The following is a 14,999-nucleotide window of genomic DNA, read 5'->3' as shown; positions in this document are numbered from 1 at the left end:
GCGAGATAAGGAAATTTGAACATAATCTCAAGTTGCGAGTTACGGCGAGTTAAGGCGAGTTAAGGTCCCAGAGTAGGCCTAATAATAATAACAACAATAACAATAGATACATCGGTTGATATTAAAGGAAAAACATACTCACTATTAGTCCTTATATAAACGTACCTCTGATGTTTCACGAGTGTCTTTGCCACCTCCTCTGCTTCCCACTCGATCGCTACATCTAGACAAGTCATGTTTACCTGATTTTTGACCGTAACATCAGCTCCTCTGTCTAAAAGAAACTGCAGCACATCCAGACGGTTGTATTTACAAGCAAGATGAAGTGGCGTGTTTCCCTCATGATCTTTTTCTTCCAATGTACTCGGCAAAAGGCAATTCGTTAGTACATTTACTGTTTTTAATGAGCCTGCCTTAACAGCCAAGTGAAGGGGCGTCATGTTGTCTTTGTCTTTAGCCGTGACGTCGGCACCCTTTGATATCAGAAAATCGCATGTTCTCCTGAAATTTAAAAAAACAAGGTAGGCAAAATGAGAAAAATTGATTCTAGAAACAACAAGTCCATTTGATACATAAATTACGCTAACTGCAGATCTTTTTAGACGTTCTGTGCACCTAAGTGTCTGTTGCTGATCCTTTTTTTTTTCTGGTAGAGCCACGCGGTAGGGAGAAGGAGGAGTTCAAGCGTTTATTGGGAAATTTAATAATAATAATAAGAATTAGAATAATAATTCCTAGCGGGGAAACATTATGGCACAGTGAAAGGTTTGAGCTCTGGAGTCATTTCACAAGACAAGCAGGTGGAATTTGATCGTCTGGGTGAATCCTGATAGTACTTTGTTGAGAGTGACTGACGTTTCGACAGCCTGTGCGGTAGTCATCTTCAGAGTAAAAGTGAGTTGCTCACGTCAATTGATGTATCAACTCACTTTGACTATAAAATTAAAGCCTTTCAGGTTATCCAAACGTCAGTGACTGTCAAAAACAGTCCTATGTCAGGTGTTAGGACTACAAGTACTCGGACCATCATATTCCACCTACTAATAGTTTCTTCCAAGAGTTCAGTTAGCGAAAACTAAAACCAGTAAGTGAACTCCTGGATCAGGGGGCTAATCTACTTATAACATTGAAAAAGTAAGATGACAGTGGATGCGGGTGTGAGGTTAACTTAAACTACTGCCGTTGATGATAATGAAGTTGGGTTAGCCGAAGTTTCATTAACCCTTTAGAGCACAAAATTATAGAGATTTCGTCAACAAAATCCCTTTCCCTTCAAAGGTGAAGACTTCTTTAAATAAAATTCCTTCCATTTTCACAACTCGCTCTTTATAGTGACGGTGTCGTTTTCAGACAAACAGCTCATGGCTCTTCGTCCTCACCAAAAACTTCTGAAGCAAGGACAAAAATTAAAACAATGGCAAGGATTTGCTATTTACGCCATCATTACTTACTCGTGTTTATTACTGGCAGCCAAGTGAAGAGGTGACATTCCCCGAGCTTCCCTTTTATTCACACAGCTTCCAAAGAATGCGTACTTGGCGAGCACCACCACACAATCTAGTGAACCATTCTCGGCTGCGATGTGGAGGGGTTCCTTTTCATTTATGTCACTATCGTTCGGTGGAGACGCATCACTTTCCAGAAGGATTGTCAAAATCTTAAACAGAAATGTACGAGACAGACTAACGTCCAGCGAACGAAAAGACAGGAAGCATTATCACTGATAGCAGCGAATCAACCTACATCTCGGTTAGATGATAGGGGTCTGGGTCAAAGTAACTGATTTTTTCTTTCTTTCATTTTTTTTTTCAGTGGCAAGGGAGAAGAGAATTGCGACAGACTAAATGTATTATAAACATTATAAATCAAAACGATTTGTTTTGCCTGGAAAATGAGGGCCTTTTTGGTGCGTAAAATACAGTCCAATTCTCTTGGGTCTGATTTAGCTCACTAATTACTTAGAGCTGATCATGATCTGGACCCAAGAGGTGAAACGAGTCCCAGTGTCGGCTGGAATAGGTAGGCACTTGATGGGGCTGTTTTGGCATAATTTGCCCAAAGAGCTCTAGGATAGGCTGAATCAGACTTTGGCCAGCAGGTACTTTGGGGCTGAAATCGTTCTTTTTGGTTACAGTGTAGTGCAAACATTCGCTTGCTCTTCGATACTTTGTTTCGCATAATATTTTCTTGCCCTAAATATATCGTAAGTTAACTAACGTTGGCACGTAAGCGTCAGTCACCTCCATGTTATCCAGTTTTCAATGATGGTTTTTAGTCTCTGTCCTTAGATACTACTGGAACTACATCTTTGTCAATTCGTAGCAATTCTTCCACCGTTTTAGGCGTTAAGCTTTTTCCCTTATCGAAGGTACAGAGTCAATTTACGTCCTAGTGTTATATACTACTTATTAACCGAGAGGGAGGTCATTTCAGGGAAATCTCAGGCCGAGGCCTTGATGCCTTGACTGAGCGATAGCGAGGTCAATACATCAAAGCCGAGCTCTGAGATTTCCCTGTAATGACTGAAAGGACGAGGTTAATAAGTTATTTATTATATGGCCTTTTCATTATGGATCTGAGCCTGCGATCAATTAAAACCAACAACAGGTCAGCTGATAACTTTAAAAAGTACAACACCTCAGTGAGTTGCACAATTGAGCCCGAGATACGGTCATGTGACACTGGTCAGCGGATACCCTTTTTGACAGCTGTCAATTGACCATTTATAACAATGATGTCCATAAGGATGTTCGCTATCAAGTTAAACACAAATTGTATATGCTTTGGACACCTAACTAGTAATGCCCGGTCATTACAAGAAAACAGCCAATCAGAAAGTGCGTACTGTTGTAGCCGTATACTAAATATATATATTGGTCGCTGATAACCTAAACTTTGGCATAATACAAGTGTTAGTTACCTCAGAAGTCTCCTGTCCACAGGCAAGGTGAAAAACGTTCTTTTTATCTTTGTCCGTCATATTTGTTAAACGGTGATCTTTGTCCATTTCTAGCAGCGTTTTTAACATTTCAGACTTTCTGTATATGATAGCCAAATGAATAGCACTGTTGAATGAATTGTCAGTTACTAAAATGTCAGCTCCATGGCTTTCCAACACCCTGGCAGCCTCGACTGCTCCGTGCGTCACAGCCATTAGAAAAGGCGTCATTTCCAATACCCCTTTTGCTTCCAGATCAGCCCCATACTCAAGTAAAAAGCTTACTATTTTATCGTGATTGAATGCTGCAGCGCTAGAAAAGAAGAGGAAAAGAGGCCGTTGAGCTTAAAATCCTGTGATAATAACTGTGCTACATTCAATAGTCTGGGTCACTCAGTGCAACAACACCAAGAAGTGTAAAGGCTTCTTACGCCTACCCGCGCGTTATGCAAGACTGCTAAAATTTTACAAAATTATGAAAGATGAAGTTACCCTAGAATGTAAGTAAACAAAAGGCGTCTTTTTAAACCATTTAACACAGGACAGAAAAGATCGAAATAAAGGACACATAAATCAATTGTTTGGCACAGACAGAGACTTTATTGAAACTAAACACTAGCCCCCTGCCCCCAAGGACGAGGCAGGTTGGAACGGCCCAATAAAAAAACCAGCCAAACAAGTACGCGAAGATAAGGAAGCCGAGCACAGAGAGTGAACCATCCCATCGGCGACCTTAAGCTTAAGAAAGTACGATGTATTATCATAAGGCACGTTTTAGCCTGAGGATATAACTAGAAGCCAGTATTAATTTGTTCTTCGGTCATCACTGTAGGTGAGATACGAGTCAACCAAAACACCCAAGTCACTGTCAACTGGGGAAGGTTTGATTTCTTTACCGACGGAATACCGATGACAATGGCACACATCGAGCTAACTGTGGGATCTTAACATCCAGCAGCTTGGTTTTGTTAGGTTTTTATCAACAACGAGTTTATGTAACACCATCTTGAGGTCTCTGAAAGTTCATGATTGAGAGAACGAATACAGCGTCACTGACGTTAACAGGCGGGAAAGAGCTGAAAGAATCTTTTTGCCCTCTACATAGAGAACATTTCAAAGAACACTATGCTACACGTGTACCGCAACTTGAAATGCCACCAAAGCGAGCTCAACCAGAGAATTTCCCACACTCAGAGAATGTTAAAGTTACGGTGAACGAAGATCCACCAACATTAGAGGAAATGGAACATGTCTTAAAGACATTTAAAAACAACAAAAGTGCTGGAACAGACAAGCGGAAGACTGAAGGCTTGAAGTTATTGAGGCAAATGGTTAATGGTGGTAGGAGTAGACTCCCAACCCCTGAAGACGCAGAGGATACAGAAATCAGACTCCGATGCACCAAGACAGACATTCTACACATAACAAATAAACAGTCTCAGAAATGTGATCTGGAGCCAATATTCAAAATATTGGTCATGTTTGATGTTTGACGTTGTCCAAACACTACGCTAACAAACAAGATGCTGTTTGCGAAGTCTAGGCAGCCATACAAACGGGACCCTTGGATAAATATCGCTAAATTATTAAATGTCCCCATTAAGCTGGCAAAGAGGTCTACACAAGATAAGAGTGGTTTCGCTGCACTGGTCGACCGTGTAGTCGCAAGTGCAACCCCACGGTAACAGGTTTACCATCTGGAGGACTTTAACTGTACTGTAATGTATACCCCATCGAGTTGCAATGGTTAGGAATTAAAAGTAACTCGTTTTCGTACATCGTGAATAACACCGAAACAGAAAATAAAGCCCTGGGGCATGTGAGCTGTCAAGAAAAGGTGGTCTGACAGAACACACCCTAAATTGACTACTGGCACTTGTTTAAGCAAGGAAAGGTAGTCTGCAAGCCAAACGTATGCAGCGTCAGACACTCTCCACCGGAGAGGAGGTCAAAATGAATGACACAAAAGGCTTTAGACAATACTTTAAAACATCTAGAGACTTATTTCTAGTCCATTTTCTTTCCGCTCATTCTTGATGTGTAATATAGAGTAAAACAGTTTCCATGGAATATTGTTTCCTGTTTTGCCGTTTTTATCTAGAAAGCTCTGCAAATTGCAACTTATTTCCAGCCTATAAACCCAAAAAACAATTGGCAACAGAGACATAGAACAAATGTTTACACGAATAGGAGTTTTTCCATAGAGCAGAAACAGATAGGTTACGTAATTATACCTATGAAGCGGTGTCCTTTGTTTACCATCCCTGACGTCAGCAACTGCTCCCCACATAAAAAGAAGCTGTACCATGGAAAAGTGGCCCTGTTTCACCGCTAAATGGAGCGGAGAAGCAGATTCCAAGAAGTTAACGGCCTCATGATTCGCGCCACGGCGTAATAAAAGCTCCCCCACACCTCCATGTCCTCCGATGCAGGCGAAGTGAAGAGGGGTATTGCCTTCTGAGTCTTTGAAATTTACAAAACCCTCTAGCGTATGTAACTCTTTAGAAGCTGATTATAACAAATAGATTAGTTATAATTAATACCCCTCACCCTCAGACGTACAATCTAATCAATTTAAATTATCAACAAGCAACTTCAATATTTACTCGATTTTGCTTGTACTTTAGACAACTTAAAAAGTTTTCAATGGACATTAAATTCAGGTATTATAAAGTGCACTGATCAATTGCAGCCCTTTGGAATTTTTAAGGGAAATGGAATAAGGGCTAGTTAACGCAAAAAATATACCCCTTATTTAGGAATTCCATGAAATCACAAAAATCGTATGAATTTTTGTAAAACTGGCGTCTCAACCCTCCTCAGACCGGGATGGGGCTTTTGATCTCCCCCTCCCGTCGCTAAAAAGTCGAATAAATTACCAAACTTAGCGACGTTTCCTAAAAATTATCTGGGAATATTTAACGATTATTCTTTGAAATCGAGGTGAATAGTGGCTAAATATTTGCCGAGTCGCGAAAGCGGCGAGGTAAATATTTCCAAAGCCTCTATTCACCGAGATTGAAAAGGATAATTATTTTAGTATATACACACGAAGTGATCTCAACAAAATCAGAGAGGAAACCATTAAAAAGTACAATCTGATTGACAGATCGTAAGTTTAAAAATAGATCTTTGCAGAATTTTCAAACATGGCAATTCACAAGTTTATCATTTCGCAAACAACAGCTTAATGGCTTAAATGGAACCGCTAAAAGTTTGAACTGTTTCCTTACCTGAGAAGAAAAGTGGAGCTTTGTTGTTTTCTGTTGACTCGCCAAGTTTATAGCCAAAAGGGCTTGTTGTGTCGTTCTTCACATGAAGCGCTGACAAAAATGGCCTGCTCGGTTGCTCGAGGTAAGACGTCGTCTTCCTGTATCATTCTTTTTCCTGTTTACTTGAAACGAAGAATTTCTGCAGACATTTCCTTTTAAATTTGTTTGTCATAAATAAACTCCGATTTTTGAGCCAAAATTTTCTTGTTAGAAAACGCTGAGTTCACGAAACGGCTTCTTCTACGCGAATACAGGGGAGTTGTAAACAATCCATCGAGCACAAAACTCAGCTACAGTAAATTGAAAAACGCCGTATTGAATCCTTCCAAATCTTTTCTTGCCTTAAAAAGAGTCAGCGCTAGGATTTTGTCGACTTTTAAAAGATTGTTCTCTAAAAAAATGGGAAAAACACCGAGCTCACACATTATCCACTCGCCAGGAGGTGAATATTGTTGAATAGTCCGATATAGCGAACCAATCAGATTGCTTAAGAGCGGATGTCAGTAAATATCGACCATAGGTCTACAAAAGTGAAAATTCTCAAAAAAATTCACAAAGTAGCACTAGCAAAGCTATTAACATAAATGTAATTTTTACTTCGATCCGATAATTATTTTCCACATACGGGGGGGTTATTGGTTTCGCGGCTCTCGGACCGGGTTTTCCAGGCCCGAGACCATGTGTCGCAAAAAAATCGTTCTAAAATTCAAATCCATTGTAATGCGGACAACAAATAACTTATTCAGAAGAGTACTTAATTGCACACATTCTAAGTGGTGATTTACTCAGTTTGAACAAAAGTGTAATATTTTGGAGATTTTTCATTATTTTCAATATTTTGAACGTTTTCGTTCAATGAAAAAATGGCAAATTTCAAAGCCCAAAATCGTCGACTGGTACCTCGATTTCAGTAACGAGTCTTATACCACGTTAAAGAGCGTTATCTCTTCTTTCAAAATCTGTTTTCAAAACTACGGGCAACTTAAAAGAAAATGTTTGAGGCCAAAAAATACAAGTAGTACTTTTCTGAAATTTGAGCTTTCCAGACTCAGTGGGTCGATGCTAAAAACTCAGAAAAATGCAATAAGAAATCAGTTTGAGCAACAGTGATTTAACGTTATCAGCTATCAGAAACCAACACGTGTTTATCGAGCGATCTGATAAAATTTAAAGCCGTTTTCCAACAAGAAAAGCAGAGTTTAGCCATCTTCTGCTACCAAACGCACGGTCACGTAAGGTTGTCAAAGGGCAAAGCACAATAATAAACTTCAAAAAGCACAACGTTTCTGCGTCCAGGAATTAGACTTTAGCGGACAGAACAATGCCTACGAGTGTATGTTTCATACCTTAGCATGGGTTTCCTAGATACTGGAAATAAAAAACATCAAGGACAGCATCGGCAGGAGCATCTTCGGCTGCTCTCAAACGACGGAGATTGCGTTACTTTTCACAGATTGACCGCTTACCACCTGTTTTTGGGCTCGCATTTCGACGGAACGCTTGCCTCGAGTGGCGCGCGGCACGGATCTGAACTCTTCTTCACGAGACATTGAACTGAATTTATCGGAAATATGCCACCACCACCACCAACATGAGCTTTTTTCGGGTATTTGTCGTTTTTTATGCGAAAAGTTCGGGTAAGCAGATTCTCGCAAAAACCATTTGGCTTAAAAAATGTGTTTAAAAGCTCACCCTGGATTTGAAGCAAAAAGTATTTCCACGAAATAAGCTAAAAATACCTAATTCACGCGGTGAAAAAATGGATGATTATGGAAGGATTATCGAATTCTTCCCTAACCTGAGGGATTTCCCGTGATGTAGGATAAGGGCTAGGAAAAAAGCCCATAACCTGCTCCTGTCGGTGTGAATTTCCTCAAGATCAAAAATTTCAGTAAGAACCGAAAACAACAGCTTAAAGGAGGTGCACACACCTTGAACTAGCCAGGGAAAAGGGGTTTCTGATTGAGCTAAACTGTCATTGATGCACGGTGCAATTAGGTAGACCTGTTACTATCCCCCGCGCAGCCACATGGGGAGTACTTTGAAGCGGTCCTGTCGGGGACTTTCGGGGGTAGGGGGCGGGGCAAATCGAAAATAACTTTTCTTTGTTTTTGTGAAGTACATCATTTCTCGCACGGTTGACAAGGTGACGGCGGACTCCGTACCTTTGGAAAGGCCCTTTTGAAACATGTCCTGGCACACTGCAGGGCATCACGAAATTAACGTCAACACCTTGAATCAACTCCATGAACAGGGGGAGGCGATAAGTCCCATCTTAAAAGATGCTTGATGTCTAGACGTGAATAGTCTGTCCACAGTCATTTTTCATTTTGTATTTCGGGACCATTTGACAGCGTACGAGTGAACCGGAGCGCAGAAACGAGCCCTAACCCCACCCCATTGCCCTTGCGGTCAATAAATCATCGCGTTTTTCATTTTTTTTTATGGGCGTTCGAGAACCTCCAAAGGGAATATTGAGGGTATTTGTACTGTTTCAGTTCATTTAACCGACAAAAAAGAACAAAACAAAGCAAAAGACAAGTATACAGAAACACGCAGAAGCAATGTGGTGAGGAAGCCCAAAAAGAAACCATAAGGCTTAGGTCATCCCCTTTTCGTTCGTTTAGCGTCGAATAGGTTTCCTGGTTTTGGGTGCGTCGGTCGGTGGGGTGAAAAAAAAATTACAAGAAATCTGAGAACGGGAGGCTTGAAACACCAGCATCATTGCCGTGGAGACTGAAAACAACAAGACATGGTCACCAAATCGACACAAACTCAATATGGCGGAAAATTTGATGGTCAATTTCATAAAAAAAGGCCCAAAAAGGGTAAAAAGCAAAGAGGATACACCACCGAACGTTTTATGCCTCGAAATGATGTTATAATGCTAATTTTTTAGATTAAACGAATAAATCTAAGTCCAAAAAAAATAAACCTTGTCGTTTCTTTTTCTTGCTTTTTAAAAAAATGCCAAAAAACTGGGTCTTTTGGACGACACTAAACGAAGAAAAAATTAATATAGGTATTAAGCTCCCTTAAAGTATAAAAGTATAAGTTTACAAGGACAGGATCGAACGTATACTGAGTAACTAAATGATAAAAATTTGATCAAAATTAAATGAAAGGCTAAGAGCCTAAGCGCTGTCTGATAACGAAACGGTAAACAAGAAGTGCTGCCTCTCATTTAAAAGAGACGTGAAATACTGGGTGGACCACATCCTGAACTCCCGCGAAAACCGCAAGAGAGAAACGCTCAGGGCTAAGGAGACTAAACAGGGGCGTAGCTACTTGTACGCACGGTTTGCACGTGCGTACCCGAAAACGTTCAGGAAGAAAAATAGAATGAAATAAACATAACTAAAAAAAATCGGTTTCCAGAGAAGCGACGACATTAATTGGAGAACCGAATCTTGGATGATTTACGTATATAGCAAGTTTGATGATGTAAAGCGTGAACGCGTTGTTTTCTCCACGACCTGTCTTCGGAGTAGACGAAGCAGGGCACAATTACGTCAATATGTGGTGCTTTTGTCAAAAATAATGTGACAAAAAGGGGTAAAAAGAGTAATTTGTAAACTAAAGTCGGAGGTACTACAAGCTTGATTTTTAATAGCTGAATTAATGATAAACGGTTGACGTCAATGAACATAACAAGCCGACAGAATTAAAGAATTTTAGAGGTTGTGTCGTTTCATAAACAGCAAAAATGCTTTTGCTTACAACCGTTAACCCCACCTTTAATAAAGGCACCTTCAAAAAATGTTGAGATTTGGGGTGGGGGGGGGGGGAGGGGGGGAAGAAGATGTAGAAAAAGTTGGGCATACCTCCGGAAAAATCCTGACTACGCACCTGCTAAAGCCTGAAACTGAACAATAGGAGTCTTGACGAAACGTCCTCAGTTATCACCTGTCTGGGTCGTACTTTCAAGGAAACGCTGATCAAGAATCACTCATGACGGAATGAAAACTCCTCGTAGCTTCCAGCGAAAGAAGGAGTGACAACAGTGGTAAGCGGTCGTTCTGTGAAATGTAACGCAATCTTTGCCGTTTACGATCTTTCGGTGCCTGGATTTGAAACGTTGTTGTTTGGTATGTTCTCCGGTGTGGATACTTGACATTTCCAATAAATGGAAACACCATGCTAAGGTACGAACAAGAGACATTCACAACATTGTTTTGTACGCTAAAATCTGATTTCATGGACGTAAAACGTTTTGAATTTTAAGACTTTTTAATATTAGTGCTTTGCCCTCCCTTTGACAACTTCACGTGACTGGTGCACTTGGCAGGAGTTGACAGCTTAAATCTGCCTTTCTTGATAGCAAACGGCATTAATTTATATCAGATCGGTGTATAAACACGTCTTGGTTTCTGAAAGCTGATAACATGAAACCACTATTGCTCAAACTGATTTCTTACTGTATTTTTCCAAGTTTTTAGCATCGGCCCGCCGCGTCTGGAAAGCTCAAATTTCAGAAAAGTACTACTTGTATTTTTTGGCCTCAACAATTTTCTTTTAAGTTGCCCGTAGTTTTGAAAACAGATTTTGAAAGAAGAGATAACGCTCTTTAACGTGGTATAAGACTCGTTACTGAAATCGAGGTACCAGTCGACGATTTTGGGCTTTGAAATTTGCCATTTTTTCATTGAACGAAAACGTTCAAAATATTGAAAATAACGAAAAATCTCCAAAATATTACACTTTTGTTCAAACTGAATAAATCACCACTTAGAATGTGTGCAATTAAGTACTCTTCTGAATAAGTTATTTGTTGTCCACATTACAATGGATTTGAATTTTAAAACGATTTTTTTGTGACACATGGTCTCGGGCCTGGAAAACCCGGTCCGAGAGCCGCGAAACCAATAACCCCCCCGTACGTGGAAAATAATTATCGGATCGAAGTAAAAATTACATTTATGTTAATAGCTTTGCTAGTGCTACTTTGTGAATGTTTTTGAGAATTTTCGATTTTTCACTTTTGTAGACCTCTGGTCGATATTTACTGACATCCGCTCTTAAATCACCAAGATCACTGAGTGTGTATATACTAATTAAAGTTGGAATACGTGTACATTAACTTTGACGTTACCGTGGCAAACGAATTTATAGCCATGTTTTTAATTTGGCAATATTTCAACAAATTTATTATTTTTATAACTGCTGGTGTAATCCAAGTTTTTCGGTGACTGATTTGAGAAAAAAACATGAAGTCAAGGCCTTTCTCTCCCTCGCCCTCTCAGGAAGCTAATTAAAGCTCCGTCTGAATAGGGGTAAGGCAAACACCCAAAGACAGTCTAAGAGGCTTAGAGCATCCCTAGAAATAATACCATCATTATATATTTCCGTCTCTATGTAGTCATGATACATGTCCAGCAAGATATTACCTGTTTCAATCAGTAGCTCACAAACCTCTTTATGCCCTTGAAATGCTGCAATGTGGAGAGGAGTGGTTCTTTGCATCCAGTGGGCAGTGACGTCAAACCCATGTCTAATAAACAACTCGCATACTTCTCGACTGCCATTGATACAGGCCATAAAGAACGGAGTTATGCTTTTATGGTTTAAGTGATATTTTACCCTCAATTCTTTGAGCAGAAGAGTGCATAACTCCACGAGCCCTGTACGTGCAGCTGAATCCAGCGGTGTCATTTCGTTATTGTTTGCTATTATTGGGTCGGCGCCTCTTTCAAGCAAAAGTTGAACAATCTCTGTCCTCTCAAACCTAAAATCAACCAAACCGTGCGTCTGAGAATCTGCATAGGCTAACAAGTTAGGCTAACAAGTTTTCAAACACCACAATTGCAATCCGTTTCAATCTTCTTCATGTTTGCCCGTCCGCACCTCCTTCTGTATTTGCTGGGTGAATTGTATTTTCTTTTAACGTTTTGAAGGTTAGTTTTACGTTTCACCCAATTTGTTGGCAATTTCCGCTATTTGATCGAAGTTTTATAAATTTCGTGACACATCTCCTTTAATTGGATAAATTGTTTCATCGTGTAGCGTTTCGATGACTTGGAACTAGGTTTTGATCAATAAGTAAGCCAAAAAACAATACTTGTTCATATACAGTGTTTTTTGTAGGAGTTATCAAAGAATGGCGGGTAATTCTATCATGAACAGATATAAAAAACAACAACAACAACACAACTAAATAAATTATAGAGAACCATTTTCAATCACCAATACTTTCTCTGTAATATCAGGTCCCAACAGCTGAATCCTTCATTCATACAACTGAAAAAAATATTCTGGCATACATTAGCACTCTTGAATCAGCTAGTGTGAAGAACCATTAGATGTTTTTCTAAGCCCTTTACTTGAACATTTTTTACGCACATACCTCACGCCAGCATGAAGTGCCGTGAATCCATCTTTGTCTTTCAAGTTGATATCCGCACCATAATCTAACAAAATTCTGACAGTCTGAATCTTATTACCACGAACAGCTCGATGAATAGCAGAGAGACCGTCGCGATCAATTTTATTTAAATTCTCCATTTCTTCTAGGGCATCATTGTTAAAGTCCAGGGGCAAGCCATTTTGAAAATCCCGGTTCGTTTGCATTGGGTGAATCAATTTCCTTCTTACATTAGTGCTTCCTGGGTTCGAAAGGAGTTCGATCGATTCACTGTAAAGCAAAGGTCCCACCTTAGAAAGGGACATATTACTGCCTTGCGTACGCATCGAAGAAAGTTCGGGACTACCTAATGAATAAAGGAACAAGACGATCATTAGGCTATGATCTTGATGAGCTCTTCAACACTCTTCTTTGGTGCCATATCTTAAATATCATCATCATTATTGTCTATTTGGGTTGGCTGTTCTCATGCCGATATCCATCACAAGGAAGCGAGTCATAACCAATAACCAGGGGTCCCTTGGGGACATTCTCCTGGAGTCCTGGTACTTAGAAGTCAAGCTCCCTTCTCAGAATCCTGGCTGTTCCTAATCGCGTGGTTTTCTGTAGCAGTCCAATCCTGACCCTTATCCCCAGTTTTTACACTCTCCTAGCTGGTACTTAGTACTTGCTACATCATCAGTATTATTGCGGGGTTGTCAGGGCAACACACTCTTTGGTTGGTTTTCTTTCGTGCCCATCGTTAAGAAAGAGATCAGCTGCAGGAATAGCTCAACTGAGATCAACCGAGAAAACGATGCGGGAGGGTCTGTCTTCTTTCCTTCGCCCCTTCCTCTCTTTTTTTACGTCTGAGCTCAGGTAAGCTTTCGCGCGGCAGTATACTTTAATACTACTCACAAAACGCAAACGAAGGACGCATAGGAAAACCGCCTGCTACACAGACTAGGGAAGCACCCCGAGAAATTTTGTTTTCCAATTTGTAGGCAGTAGATTGCACCGTTTTAGAGTCACGAAATAACATAGTTGGGATCGTGTATAATTTGCTTAAAAAATTTAATGTATTCATTTCAATTTTATTTTGCAAACTAGGCCGCCTCTTAGATGTTATTAGCATTGGTCGAGAGCCTAAATACCCCGGCTGGAAATAAAAGCTATCGGCGCCGTAAAATGAAAGGGCCAATATCGTACCCGAAGTACAAGATATAGCTTACTCAGTGAATTTTATTGTTTCATTTAGATGTACATCGTTTCCTATTTAACAAACACCTGTATAAAAAATAAAAAACGACATTCACTGCCCAACTGACATCAGCAAAATATCGTTATTTCGTCTTTTATTCCCTGGGCTGTGGCTATTTTGACTTTTACATTCCAGCTTTTAAGCTGCGAGGATATTCAGGGTGTAAAATCGAGGAGATGATCAACTGATTACGTTATTTGGCTTACCAGCTGCTACTGAATGACATATCATATTAGGAACATGATCGTTAACGCAATATAATGTTATAAATCATTCGCTTCTTTCAGTAAACGGATCAACGATTTCTTTACCTGTGTTACACCTTGCACTTTTAGCGAAGTAAAACTCACCTCAATTCTTATTGCCCGGTCTTTCTTTTGATTTTGACTGGGCTTTGGAAAGCAACTAGTTTTCTTGACTGGGATAGAAATTAATATAAATGCAAATGCCGAAAAATTACCTGCATTATTTAAATTAATTATGACACCACCTAAACTCTTGGTCTTTCCAAACAGGTTGCTTGCTCAAAATTGTCAGCATTTCGTATTTTTTTACCTCTAGAAGACAGCGTTAGAAAGTACAGAAGGAAATTGTGTTACTGTAGATTAATTTTCCGTCAGTCAATCGATTGTTTCTCACCTGTCCACTTTAGATATACAAGAACCACAGAACGAAGGTTAAGATAAAAGACCTACCTTTCCCCTTGTTGTCAGCAATCGAGTGATATGTGGACGACATCAAGCTTTTTATGGCAAAGCTAACACCAGTTCATCACTCATAAGGTCTCAGTCATGAACGCACCGAATTTGCGTCAAACAGTGCAATCCTTATTATTTAAATCCAACCGATGAAAATAGATGATAGCTTATGACGTGTCTAATTAAATGTTAAACAGGGTAAAATAATAGATTAACGAGTTATCTAGAATTTAGTAGGTACTGTGGCACGTGATGTCTTACGTTTTGGTTATGGTTCGTGCGGAGGAGTTACATTGTTTTCAGCTATTTAACTAATCATGGCCATAATAAAGAACACGTTCACCATGACATTGATCAGCTCTACCAACTGAAAGTGTCAGTTGTCAACATCAATATTTGAGACAACTTCCCCTACAAAAAATAAAAAGAATTCCTCGGTGCAAACTCCAAACAGTTGATAGTTGCTGGAGGATGTTTTAGTTTTGTTTTT

The 14,999-nt window shown here is 39.8% G+C and overlaps 1 protein-coding gene across 3 annotated transcripts in view; it reads right to left on the bottom strand.

The window, feature by feature from the left end:
- LOC140951105 (transient receptor potential cation channel subfamily A member 1-like) overlaps nt 1–14,680 on the bottom strand; it is a 29,750-nt gene extending 15,070 nt beyond the window's left edge. The window contains exons 1-6 of one of the 3 annotated variants that reach the window (XM_073400342.1): nt 14,507–14,680; nt 12,554–12,917; nt 11,598–11,935; nt 5,173–5,446; nt 2,921–3,251; nt 305–501 (exon numbers count right to left, since the gene is read on the bottom strand). In XM_073400342.1, the coding sequence (XP_073256443.1) occupies nt 454–501; nt 2,921–3,251; nt 5,173–5,446; nt 11,598–11,935; nt 12,554–12,917; nt 14,507–14,549 (1,398 nt within the window). In that variant the 5' untranslated portion in view covers nt 14,550–14,680 and the 3' untranslated portion in view covers nt 305–453. Of the gene's footprint in view, nt 1–165; nt 502–1,441; nt 1,658–2,920; nt 3,252–5,172; nt 5,447–11,597; nt 11,936–12,553; nt 12,918–14,506 lie in introns of those variants that run through there. The other 2 variants (XM_073400334.1, XM_073400326.1) reach the window with 2 other exon arrangements.
- Between the last annotated feature and the right edge of the window lie 319 nt (nt 14,681–14,999).

The sequence above is a fragment of the Porites lutea genome, chromosome 1 (assembly GCF_958299795.1).
Source record: "Porites lutea chromosome 1, jaPorLute2.1, whole genome shotgun sequence".
Lineage (NCBI taxonomy): Eukaryota > Metazoa > Cnidaria > Anthozoa > Scleractinia > Poritidae > Porites > Porites lutea.
This window is presented reverse-complemented; position numbering and strand designations above follow the sequence as displayed.